At 47.6% G+C, this 12,407-nt stretch overlaps 1 protein-coding gene across 5 annotated transcripts in view; it reads right to left on the bottom strand.

Moving 5' to 3' along the window:
• TIAM2 (TIAM Rac1 associated GEF 2) overlaps positions 1–12,407 on the bottom strand; it is a 272,790-nt gene that overhangs the window by 16,345 nt on the left and 244,038 nt on the right. For all 5 annotated transcript variants that reach the window (XM_015137091.3, XM_077999579.1, XM_077999578.1 and 2 more), the window contains one exon: positions 775–954. In XM_015137091.3, the coding sequence (XP_014992577.3) occupies positions 775–954 (180 nt within the window). The remainder of the gene's footprint in view (positions 1–774; positions 955–12,407) is intronic.

Raw genomic sequence — 12,407 nt, 5'->3', positions numbered from 1 at the left:
AATAAGGGAGTTGAAGGGGGCTGTCCACCAGGCAGCAAGACGGAGGCAAAGCCAGGGCTGGACCCTCAGCCCAGTGCACCGCGCCGCACTGCTCCAGTAACTGACAAATGAAGCGAGCTTCCAATGGTCCCAAAGCTCCAGGAAACACTTAAAGCAAAAGAACGCTGCTCCCCAGGCTCCTGTATTCTTCAAAAAATCTTTCTCAAACCACAGACTTGGGGCTTATGAGATGAATAAATGAATTCTTCGGGTACTCAAGATACTCGGCAACTGCCCCTTCATACATGGTGCAAGGATATTCCCACGTGCTGACCAGTCCCCAGTGCATGCGCCCCAGTTCTACACAATGACAACCACCAGGGAGGGCTGGCCCGGGCCACCACCGGGACTGTGGTCCTGGATCAGCCGTCACGTATGTACAGATTGTTCTCAAGTTCCTCATCACCTAAAATGATCTCTCTCCCCTTTTACTAAACCGGTACAGACTCCCTTCCCACAGATTGCAAATGACAAACCAGAACATCTGTTTCCATAGTGAAAGCTACCTTGGTAACAAAATAAGCCGAGGATCTGATTTTTTTCTAAGTCTCCTCAGCTCTTCCACCCTCTCACTCCTCCCCTCCCTTTTTTGAGCAATTCACTGATTCAAGGAGCAGGCATCCCCCTGGGGAGTGGCCGGTGTCCCGGGCAGAAGCGATCTGGGGACCTCTGCCACCTTACCACTCACCATCAGCAAAGAGGCGCGAATGCACGAATGCCCAGCGCTTCCCTTACCTTCACGTAGGACTTCTCTGTGTCCACAAGCTCCTGGATGACTTTGCGGAGGCGGTCTGCATCAGAGAGGTGGCGGGCCAGAGGCCTCGGAGGAGGATCCTGACTCTCCCGCGGTCCTTCCATGCCGTTGGCCTGAGTGTCGTTAAAACTCCTGCACAGTGCAGTGATCTGCTCAGCACTCTGAGAGAGGACAAGAGGTGGAAAATAATGCACGGGGCCCTCCCTGTTAGTATCCGCTGCCCCCAAGGGCACCAAGTGTCTCTGTCTGTGCTCAGCAGGAATCTCAGAGGGGCCTCTGTGTAGGGCAGAGGGTTTCATTCACCTCAGACCCCTCTGGCTATCATTTCGGATCTGAGTAAGGAAGATGTGCACCCACACTCCTGTTCGGTGTTTACACACAAGGCTCTCCATTGTCACATCAGCTGTTAGGTGTGTCTTTGGACCTGAAATTGCAGAGTCATTGCCTAGGGCTCACCCTCTGCAGTCGAGGTGAGGTAGCTCTGAAATCAAGAAGTTATGGCTTTCTAGGGAGCAACAAGAGCAGAAGGCCTCAACAGGCCCACCCGGTCCCCTCAATGGTTGGCCTAATCCAGTTTTCCATCTCCCACACAGAACAGCCCGGAGAGACTCAGGAAAGACGCAGCCCAAGAGCAATTTCAGGACGACCTGGCCACAGTGGGCCTGGAGTTCTGCCCTCCAGTCTAACCGCTCAGCTCCACAGTTTTGTGGCAAGTAGAATTATGAGTAAAAAAGTCTTGAGCTGGTGCACATGCTAGTAATGGAGTAGAAGCAGATGAAGATGGTAACACCCTCACCCTAAAAGGGTGCAGAGCCCTGCAGAGCGCACAGGCAGGGAGCAGAGGACACATAAGGCCTGGTGAGGATGAGTGGCCAGGGTTCAACCAGCCCCAGGGGAAACCTCCGCGAGGAGGGAGCTAAGCTGGTCTTAGCAGGGAGCCAGGACCAGGCCTAGGGAATGTGGGCTCAGAGGAAATACTTGCTCCCAGTCATGGAAAAGGAATCACATAGATGAAGAGACAAAAAGGAACATGACTATCTGGGGGGACCGCTGGCCTTTGATGCAAGCTCCAATTCAGACAGAAGCACCATGCGCTGCTGCCTTCTCAAGGACAGCCTATCTGCATCCACCTGCCTTTGGCTGGAAAGCCTCACAGGTGTCTACCCTGAAACGCTTCCACAGTTGCCAGAGCAGGTCAGATTACAAAGCGTCCTTTTACTTCTCATTCTTTCCATTCCGCCCACACATCTCCACCCCACCTCACCACCTCCCCATCTGGAAGCCCGGTGAGGGCAGGGTGGCTTCTTCCTTTCACATCTCCGCCAGCAGCCAGCTCACTGGTCAGCACAGGAAGTACTCAGCCCGCCTCTGCTGCACTGAAATTCTTACTGAACAACGCAGCTGACTCCCAACACAAATGACTGGCATCCATCAAGAGCCAGCAACTTTTTGACTGTCAACTAAAAAACTCTCCTTTTCTCAGCTGAAATGCCTTCATGCCTGACCTCTATCCATCTCTGTCTTAGGTAAGATGCTGAACTTCTCAGCAGCATCTCTTAATACTTACGTAATTCATTTTCTTTGCTTGGATATTGCAGAACACAGCTTACACAAGCATGTTGGTCAACCCGGGTAGCCTGATGCATGCTTTTTATACAATCTGTCTCTTGACAAACTGAAGCACCCCAAAGACAAAACAGGCCACTCTCAACTGCCCTCTCTGTTCTATGCCCCAACCCCCGCCAACACAGTTGTCATATGATGGAAATATACAATCCACATTAAAACTCAACATTGATCTCTGGCTGGTCTTTCAGTTCAATTCAGTGGGCATCAACTGAGGGCCTGCTCTGTCTCCAAAAAAGTAGAAGAAAGTTCCTACACAAAGAGGTAACACTCATCAAGGATGGAAATCCCAAAGCATAGCCTAAGGCAGTCTGGAATCAACACAGACTTATGTGGAACAAATGAAGAGTTATAATGCACATTAAATGAATAGAGGCAGCATTTTGGAATTGGTTGTCCAGGAAGGCTTCGGTGAAAGGGTTGTAACATGTCCTGGAGGGAGCGTGCTCCAAGGGAAAACCAGAGAATGTGCCAAAGGTGCAGTGGGAAAAGGAGCCCAGTAATGTTCCAGGCCTACCTCAAGGGGCAGGTAAGGGTGAGACGCTAACAGATGTCTGCTGTGGGAACTCCCAGATGGCTGAGCTCCTTCAATAGAATCGCTTCTCTTTTGAGTGGGCCATACTGAAAAGATAACTGAAAATGTGGAGGCAACTTCGGAGCTGGATAACACGCAGAGGCTGGAACAGTTTGGAGGGCTCAGAAGAAGACAGGAAAATGTGGAAAAGTTTGGAACTTCCTAGAGACTTGTTGAATGGCGTTGACAAAAACGCTGGTAGTGATATGAATTATAAGGTCCAGGCTGAGGTGGTCTCAGATGGAGATGAGGAACTTGTTGGGAACTGAAGCAAAGGTGACTCTTGTTATGTTTTAGCCAACAGATTGGCAGCATTTTGCCCCTGCCCTAGAGAGTTGTGGAACTTTGAACTTGAGAGATGATTTAAGGTATCTGGCAGAAGAAATTTCTAAGCAGCAAAGAATTCAAGATGTGACTTGAGTGCTGGTAAAGGCATTCAGCCTTATAGAGGAGGCAGAGCATAAACCTTTGGAAAATTTGTAGCCTAACAATGCAATAGAAAAGAAAATTCCATTTTCTGAGGAGAAATCTAAGCTGGCTGCAGAAATTTGCGTAAGTAAAGAGGAACTGAATGTTAATCCCCAAAACAATCACAAAAATGTCTCCAGGGCATGTCAGAGGTCTTGGCAGCCCTTCCCATCACAGGCCTGCAGGCCTAGGAGGAAAAAGTGGTTTCCTGGGCCAAGCCCAGGGTCCTCATGCTGTGTGCAGCCTAGGGACTTGGTGCCCTAAGTCCCAGCCAATTCAACCATGGCTGAAAGGAGCCAACACAGAGCTTGGGCCATGGCTTCAGAGGGTGCAAGTCTCAAGCCTTGACAGCTTCCATGTGGTATTGAGCCTGCCAGTGCACGTAAGTCAAGAATCAGGGTTTCGGAACCTCTGCCTAGATTTCAGAGAAGGTATGGAAATGCCTGGATGTCCAGGTAGAAGTTTGCTGCAGGGGCAGGGCTCCCATGGAGAACCTCCGCTAGGGCAGTGCAGAAGGGAAATATGGGGTTGGAGCCCCACACAGAGTCCCTACTGGGGCACTGCCTAGTGGAGCTGTGAGAAGAGGGCCACCATCCTCCAGAGCCCAGATCCACTGACATCTTGTACCCTGTGCCTGGCAAAGCTGTAGACACACAGGCTACACACAGGCTGTGTGTAGGCAGCCTGTGAAGGCAGCCAGGAGGGAGGATGTATCCCGTAAAGCCCCAGGGACAGAGCTACCCAAGACCATGGGAACCCATCTCTTGCACCTGCGTGACCTGGATGTGAGACATGGAGTCAAAGGAGATCATTTTGGAGCTTTAAGATTTCACTGTCCCACTGGATTTCAGAATTGCATGGGACCTGTAGCCCCTTTGTTTTGGCCAATTTCTCCCATTTGGAATGGCTGTATTTACCCAATGCCTGTACCCCCATTGCATCTAGGAAGTAACTGACTTGCTTTTGATTTTACAGGCTCATAGGTGGAAGGGACTTGCCTTCTCTGGGAAGAGATTTTAGACTGTAGACTTTGGGGTTAACGCTGAAATGAAATGAGACTTTGGGGGACTGTTAGGAAGGCATGATTGGTTTTCAAATGTGAAGATATGAGATTTGGGAGGGGCCAGGGCAGTATGATATGGTTTGGCTCTGTGTCCCCACTCAAATCTCATCTTGTAGCTCCCATAATTCTCCTGTATTGTGGGAGGGGCCCAGTGGAAGATGACTGAATCACAGGGGTGGATCTTTCCCATGATGTTCTTGTATTAGTGAATAGGTCTTACAAGATCAGATGATTTTAAAACCAGGAGTTTCTCTGCACAAGCTCTCTCTTTGCCTGCTGCCATCCACATAAGATGCAACTTGCTCTTTTATTTATTTTATTTTTTTGAGACAGAGTCTTGCTCTGACGCCCAGGCTGGAGTGTAGTGGCACGATCTCAGCTTACTGCAACCTCTGCCTCCTGGGTTAAAGCAATTCTCCTGCCTCAGCCTCCCAAGTAGCTGGGATTGCAGGTGCCCACCACCACGCCTGACTAATTTTTGTATTTTTAATAGAGATGGGGTTTTGCCATGTTGGCCAGGCTTGTCTTAATCTCCTGACCTCAAGTGATCCACCCACCTCAGCCTCCCAAAGTGCTGGGATTACAGGCGTGAGTCACCGCGTCTGGCTGTCATGGGTGTTGCTTAAAAAACTCCCCCACATGTTGCTAATGTGTGGCCTGCATGAGAACTGCTAGTCTACTCTTCATACAGCTTGCATTCTGCTTCGATTTCTGGGAGTGGTGCTGGCTCCAGTGGGATCACCTGTCCCAGGGTCCCCACTGAGGTATGTGGACTGAGCTCACAGGCTAGAGGAAATAGATGGAATCACAGCCATGACTCTGGTGTTCTGGGTGTGGCCTCCTATGAACTGAGCTAAAATGTTCATGATAATACTCAGACTCCAAGACTCACTGATTTGAAATCTCTATACTGGGATTTGCAGCAGCAGCTCAGACAATATAATTCTGCAGTCCTGAAAACTAACAGTTCCCAGGGCTATAGAATCTATATTAAGCTTGAATATACTGTATAAGAGCTGATAAAATGCATCATAAGTTTAATGGCATCTGGTGAGATTATGGCTTTGCTTTACTGGGATGTCAAAAATCACACCTAACAATGCAGTGTTAAAGTAACGAGATCTTACAAATAAAGTATCTTGCCATTTTAGAAAACCAGAACTCATTTTATGAACTTTTCTGGTGAGATTAACTTCCAAAAAGTGAATGTTAGCTGAGATTTTTCATAGCAAATCTACTTCTTAAAGTACGACGATTAAGTGCTCAAGTGCTAGAAAGCCACCTTTTACACATTTAACATTGTAGCTGTCGTCTAAGGGAGGTGGTGAGGATTACTTGGGACCAAAAGGAGGCAGGGCCCCCAGAAGGAGAAGAGTAATCATAAACGTGACTTTTCAGATTGTATCTGAAGGAGTCACTGGGGTGGTTACATTTCGGTTCATCCATCGTTCGTGATGTTTATGAACATTAGAGGGACATTCTGGGTGGACCTGATCAGCACTTTATAGGAATAGTGATTATCTGGGCTAGGATGTCTTCACATGCATATGTGGTGACAGGCCTGAAAAGCACAGATGAGACTCAAAAGGCCCGGGCTGTCTCAGCCCCTAGCCTTCCATACGCTCCTGGGCAAGTCTCGATTCTAAGTCTTCAGTGTCCTTCCTGATGAAGAGGCAGCAAGAATGCCTATTCCATCAAGTTACCACTAAAATTGCCTCTTGGGTCAAGAAAAGGAAACTCGTGTTTGCTGAGTAGTTGCTGTGCACCAGGCACAGGCAGGAGGTTTCTCATAGAACATGCCAGCATTGCAGTTTTACCATGACTCTCCAGGGCTTTCCAGCTGACAGGCGAGGAGGCTTCAGCCACACCTTAAATGGCACAGGGGGCCCATTCCCCTTTCTAGCTCTGCTCCTCTCTCTACCTCCAGTCCCTCTTTAGCTCTGCTCCGTCTCTAGCTCTGTTCCCCTCTCTAGCTGTCCACACAGCCCCTGCCACTCCCAGGTATTTAGCAGAGCACAGGCAAAGCAATCTAGTTCCTCACGCCTCCTGCTGCCTCTGCCTCCCATGCGGTCAGGGCTCTCCTGGCCCCAGGTGTTCTAGGGATGCAGCCACCTGCCTCTGGAGACCACCTGTGCTTAGAGAGGCAAACACAGCTCATATGCAGACAACTGGGACATCTATTGAGCCTATTCCACCCCCAACCCAGGAATGCTGCTTTAAAAGCAAAAGACTGGTCTGGCACAGTGGCTCATGCCTATAATCCCAACACTTTAGGAGAATGAGGCAGGTGGCTCACTTGAGCCCAGGAGTTCAAGACCAGCCTGAAAACCATAAGGGAAACCCATTGCTACAAAAGATTAAAAAAATTAGCTGGCCATGGTGGCACACACCTATGGTCCCAGCTACTCAGAAGGCTAAGGCAGGAGGATCGCTTGAGCCCAGGTCAAGACCATCCTGGACAACACATAGAGAAACCCATCTTTACAAAAGATAAAAGATTAGCTGGCTGTGGTGGCACACGCCTGTGGTCCCAGCCACTCAGGATGCTGAGGCAGGAGTTCAAGGTTACAGTGAGTTATGAGGACACCACTGAGTGACAGAGCGAGGCCCTGTGTCTAAAAGTAAATAAATAAAAGCAAAAAACAGATGATCACAAGTTAGGACTGGGAGTGTGTAAGGATTCAGTGGCATGTGTATATGTGTATATAACGGCATGTGTATATGCAGAATAAAAAACACGGGCACTTGAAGTGGGGGCCTCCGACTGGTGTTTCCCAGGTCATAGCAATCAATGCTACAAACTTGGGTTCATCACGGGCCTCAGCTTTCATAAAAGAGCATGAAACCAATATTTTCTTTATGAAGTCATAAAAAAATTAAATGAAAACATTTTTTCCAAAAACTATGCTATCTGGAAAAGCAATGATATTGAACTCCACCCCCACCGCCAAAAAAATTTTCTCTCAAATTGTTTTTGTTTTGTTTTTTTGAGACAGACTTTCACTGTGCCACCCAGGCTGGAGTGCAGTGGTATAATCATAGCTCACTGCAGCCTCAAACTCCTGAAATTAAGCGACCCTCCCACCTCAGCCTCCCAAGTAGCTGGAACTCCAGGTGTATGCCACCACACCCAGCTAATTCTTTTGATTTTTAGTAGAGAAGGGGGGGTCTCACTATGTTGCCCAGGCTGGCCTCAAACTCCTGAGTTTAAGCGGTCCTCCCATCAAACTGCTGGGATTATAGGCATGAGCCACCACACCGGGCCTTTGTTTCAGGTTTTTAAGGTTATACTAAGGTTAATGGTTGATCCTTGCTTGAAAATGATTTTATCTTATTTATAGACAAGGAGCGGCCCACTCAAGAGCTCTGGATTCAGGCAAACGTCTAAGCAGTTATTTTTGTTTTAATGTTATGGATAAGGACATCTTCTTGTCTATTTTCAAGGAGCCCATAAACCCATTTCTTAGGAGTGGCAAGAAAACGGCTTAGGACGATCAAGCAGCTCGCCTAGACCCTCTTTGAAGGGATGCAGGGACAGAGTCTTTGTCAAACCAAGCTCTGAGTCACTCAGATGAACCTTCTAATCTGGGCTCAGCGCAATACTTTTCATTAGAAAAATGCCATGACGGCCTCCTCTTGATGAGAGTTTGTGAAATCTGTTCCCTTGATCACAACAACTTTGATATTCTCTTTTGTCTTACTTAGAGACATCACAGCCTGAGGCCTTTCAACTTTCCTGTGAGTTTTGGAATCTAAAAAAAACTACTATGGGATAGGTACATCACATTACCCAGAACTATTTCAAGACGATGCCTGAAATTTCGTAGCTACTGCATGAAATACGTGGCAGGAGTCCACTGCATCAGAAGCTGAACTACGGGCGCCTGCCTTTCCTGGCTCAGGGTGCAGCTGTGGCCTCATTTAGGGATTCTGGGTACTGCAAACTCTTGTCAATGGCACTTGTTTATATTGCTTGAGCTCACAAAACACTTTCAGTCTAAGAAAAAAGGTTTAAAAGTGCTGCCTAATTTGGGGTAATGTTGCATACAGAAACAAGGATGAAGGACAGCATTTGCAGTGTGTACTATATTTCAACTCCTGGTTTAGAGGAAAAGCATGTTAACTTTGGGGGGAATCCGAAACAGACATAACCAACACAGAAAGCTACAAGGAAAGAGGCTGCCACGCTGTTCGGTGAGCTGGTCCCAGCACTTTGCAGTATGATCTTTTGGCAGATCCCTGGCTGCCCCTCACGGCCTCCTCTCCCTCTACATGCTGACCCATTCTGTGTTGAGCCATAGGCCTGGACTGAATCCTGACCCACTCTGTGCTGAGCCATCAGCCTGGACTGAATCCAAGTCTAATGTCCTCAGAGTTTCCCCAGGACATCAGTCAGAAGAACTAGGGTTCTGCTGCTTCTCCTGCACCTAAATAGAAAGCTAGAAAAAATACAAAATACATTTAGGCCTGAGACAAACAGTCAATTATCCTTAAGGAAAGTCAAGCCCCAGGAAGGGTGTGGTTTATATGGTTTGTGTTCTCATACACTGAGCACTTACAACATTCCCAGTTCATTGTCTGGAAGGCATGAGGAGGCTGCACTACGAAATAATGTCAGAGCGCAACGGCACTGTCAGCTGTCACACTGGAACAAATTCATTAAGTCAGAAAAGTTCCCTTTAGGAAAAGAGAAAAAAAAAAAAAAAAGACTGAAAATTGCACAAAAGACTTTTTCTCAACTCACTCTGAACTTCGTGAAAGTCACTGTCTAACTTACAGAAAGATCTAATATTATCCTCAAATATCACTGGCAGGGATGGAATCTAGTAGGACCACAGAGGGCTGAATGACTTCCCAGTTTTTTGTTTGTTTGTTTGTTTGTTTGTTTGTTTGTTTGTTTTTGGAGACGGAGTTTTGCTCTGTTGCCCAGGCTGGAGTGCAGTGGCGCGATCTTGGCTCAGTGCAACCTCTGCTGCCTCCTGGGTTCACGCCATTCTCCTGCCTCAACCTCCCATGTAGCTGGGATTACAGGTGCATGCCACCAAGTCTGGCTAATTTTTGTATTTTCAGTAGAGACAGGATTTCCGTTTCATCATGTTGGTCAGGCTGATCTCAAACTCCTGACCCCAGGTGATCCACGTGCCACGTCCTCCCAAAGTGCTGGGATTACAGGCGCGACCCACCGTGCCCAACACAGACGATGCTCTTGAGTGGAGATGGATCCTGCACACCTGGACGGCACATGGGAACAAGGGGCCCGTGGCCTGCACATCCAGCTGCAGCTACCCTGGGCCACCCCACTGCAGCCAGGTCAGGATTGTAGGGCTGAACTCTGTTAAGTTCGTGGGGGGAAGCTGGCAGGGCCCACAGGCCAATAGAGGGCAACCCCACATCCAGTTTCTCCTGGACTGGAATGCTTGGTGGAGCTGAGGAGGAAAAGGGCAGCATGTCAGTCCCTTGGCAGGTATGGTGGGAGTTAAAAAAACAGGTTCAAGATCCTAGTGACGTTTACAGTTGAGAGACAAACCATTCATTTGATAGTGATACACTGAAAATTCCAGGGAAATGGCATGGAAGTTTTACATTTATCAAAATGGTACAAAAAGGATGAAGAAATGCTGCTCCAAAGAGCCCCATATTATTTGTCTTCTAGACTAGACGGTTCCATTTCCAAAGGTTCTATTTCCTGGGCAGAATGAGAACATAAACTGAAAGGAAACAGTCACCTAAAGAAATTGCGGTATGAATAGGAGCTATATGCAGCAGCTGCCAGTGATGCCAGAGACCAACATCTGCTGACCAGAAGAGAAGGACGTGATTTACTGGTAAGGGAAGAAAGTAGGGCCGGGTGCCGTGGCTCACGCCTATAATTCCAGCACTCTGGGAGGCCAAGGTGAGCAGATCACTTGATGTCACGAGTTTGAGACCAGCTTGGCCAACATGGTGAAACCCCATCTCTACTAAAAATACAAAAAAAAAAAAAAAAAAAAGCCAGGCTTGGTGGCATACGCCTGTAATCCTAGCTACTAAGGAGGCTGAGTTGGGAGGATTGTTTGAACCCGGGAGGCAGAGGTTGCAGTGAGCCAAGATCGTGCCACTGTACTCCAGCCTAGGTGACAGAGTGAGACTCTAGCTCAAAAAAAAAAAAAAAGGTAGGTCTGCCATTTTAAAGTAATTTTTATGTATATTTACTATATATAAATATGCAGGCATAGATTTTTATAAAATTGAACTACATGTATAATAAATGCAGTGGTTAACACTGCCTTTTATTTTAATCTTTTGGCTTATCTGAGCTTTCTCATTTTTTTATAGCAGTTGAATTTTTACAATTTTTAATGGAATCTTTTCCTACCACTTAAAAAAAAATGACTTGAGGCAGAAAAGGCCTGATAAGACATTCTGCTTCCATAAAGACACTAATGAACAAGAATGGCACCATCACTCCTTGAGTCTGGCTGGGAAGACAAGCTTTGAGCAAGTCATTCACCGGTGACCAGTGCCTGAAGTGTGGGGTCCTACGGAAACACAACAGAGAGCTACTCTGGTTGGAGCAAGGACAGGAACGGCTAACACTGGAGCCAGGGTTAAAGTCAGCTCAACTAGGCACAGCTTGGGGCTGGGGGAAGCACAGAGTGTGTCAGGAACTGAAGGCTAGTGTAACTGTGGCCCAAGGCAGGAGAGACAGGCAGGGTCTGGCAGGTGCGACTTAGGAACTATGGACACCGCAAAGACAAGAGGGGCATGAGGTGGTGAACTTTCTATGAAGGAGACGAGCTCAGGGGAGAGCAGGGGTGGGTGGAGGAGACCTACCTGGAGGTGAGTTAAGTAGCCCCTGCCACCTACTGGACACATAGCTTACAGGTGACAGCATGATGGGCTATGTGGTGGATTTGCACTCTCGGTGCTACAGGTGTCACCTGGTGATATAGTTTGGTTCTGTGTCCCCACCCAAATCTCACCTTGAATTGTAATAATCCCCATGTGTCATGGGAGGGACCTGGTGGGAGGTAATTGAATCACGGCGGTGGATTTCTCCCATGCTGTACTGGTAATAGTGAATAAGTCTCACAAGATCTGATGGTTTTATAAAGGGCAATTCCCCTGCACACGCTCTCTTGCCTATCGCCATGTAAGATGTGACTTTGCTCCTCCTTCACCTTCTCCCATGATTGTGAGGCCTCCCCAGCCATGTGGAACTGTGAATTTATTAAACTTTTTTTCTTTCTAAATTACCCAGTCTCAGGTATTTCTTCATAGTGGTATGAAAATGAACTAATACACCTGGGCTCTGCCCCCTTTCATGATCCAACTGCAAGCGTAAAACTCACACCAAGGGCCTTAGAGTGTGCTTGGGATTAAGCTTTCCTTCAACAATTACTTTTTTCAAGACAGGAGACTTAGGCACACAGGCTCTGGAGTTAAAACCTTGGCCATGGCCATGACCAGTGGTGTGATCATGGCTAACTGCTCCCTGACTCAGTTTACTTGCCTGTAAAAGCAGGGATCACATTTACAGGGTGGTCGAGAGCATTCAGTGAGATAAAATATGTAAAAATACTTAGCATAGTACAAGGATTCCACAAAGGCCAGGGCTCAATGAAAGTTATAATTTGCACAGGGCGTTCAATGTCTCAAGTTCTTCTATTTTTACAAGTATGGAAGAATAAATTTTCCGAGTGCCCCAAAGGAAGGGCAAGAACAGTCAAATTCATCCATCGGCAGTTTGTTACTGGGCACCTCCTGTCTGCCAGGCTCTGTTCTGGGTATGGGGATAAAAGGCAGAGACGACAGGCACAGTGACAACAAAACTCAGTATCTCAATAAAGTGGAGAGGACTATGGGGAAGAGTAACACAGAGGGGAGGCGTGCAGAAGGCCAGG

Source organism: Macaca mulatta, chromosome 4 (assembly GCF_049350105.2).
Source record: "Macaca mulatta isolate MMU2019108-1 chromosome 4, T2T-MMU8v2.0, whole genome shotgun sequence".
NCBI lineage: Eukaryota > Metazoa > Chordata > Mammalia > Primates > Cercopithecidae > Macaca > Macaca mulatta.
This window is presented reverse-complemented; position numbering and strand designations above follow the sequence as displayed.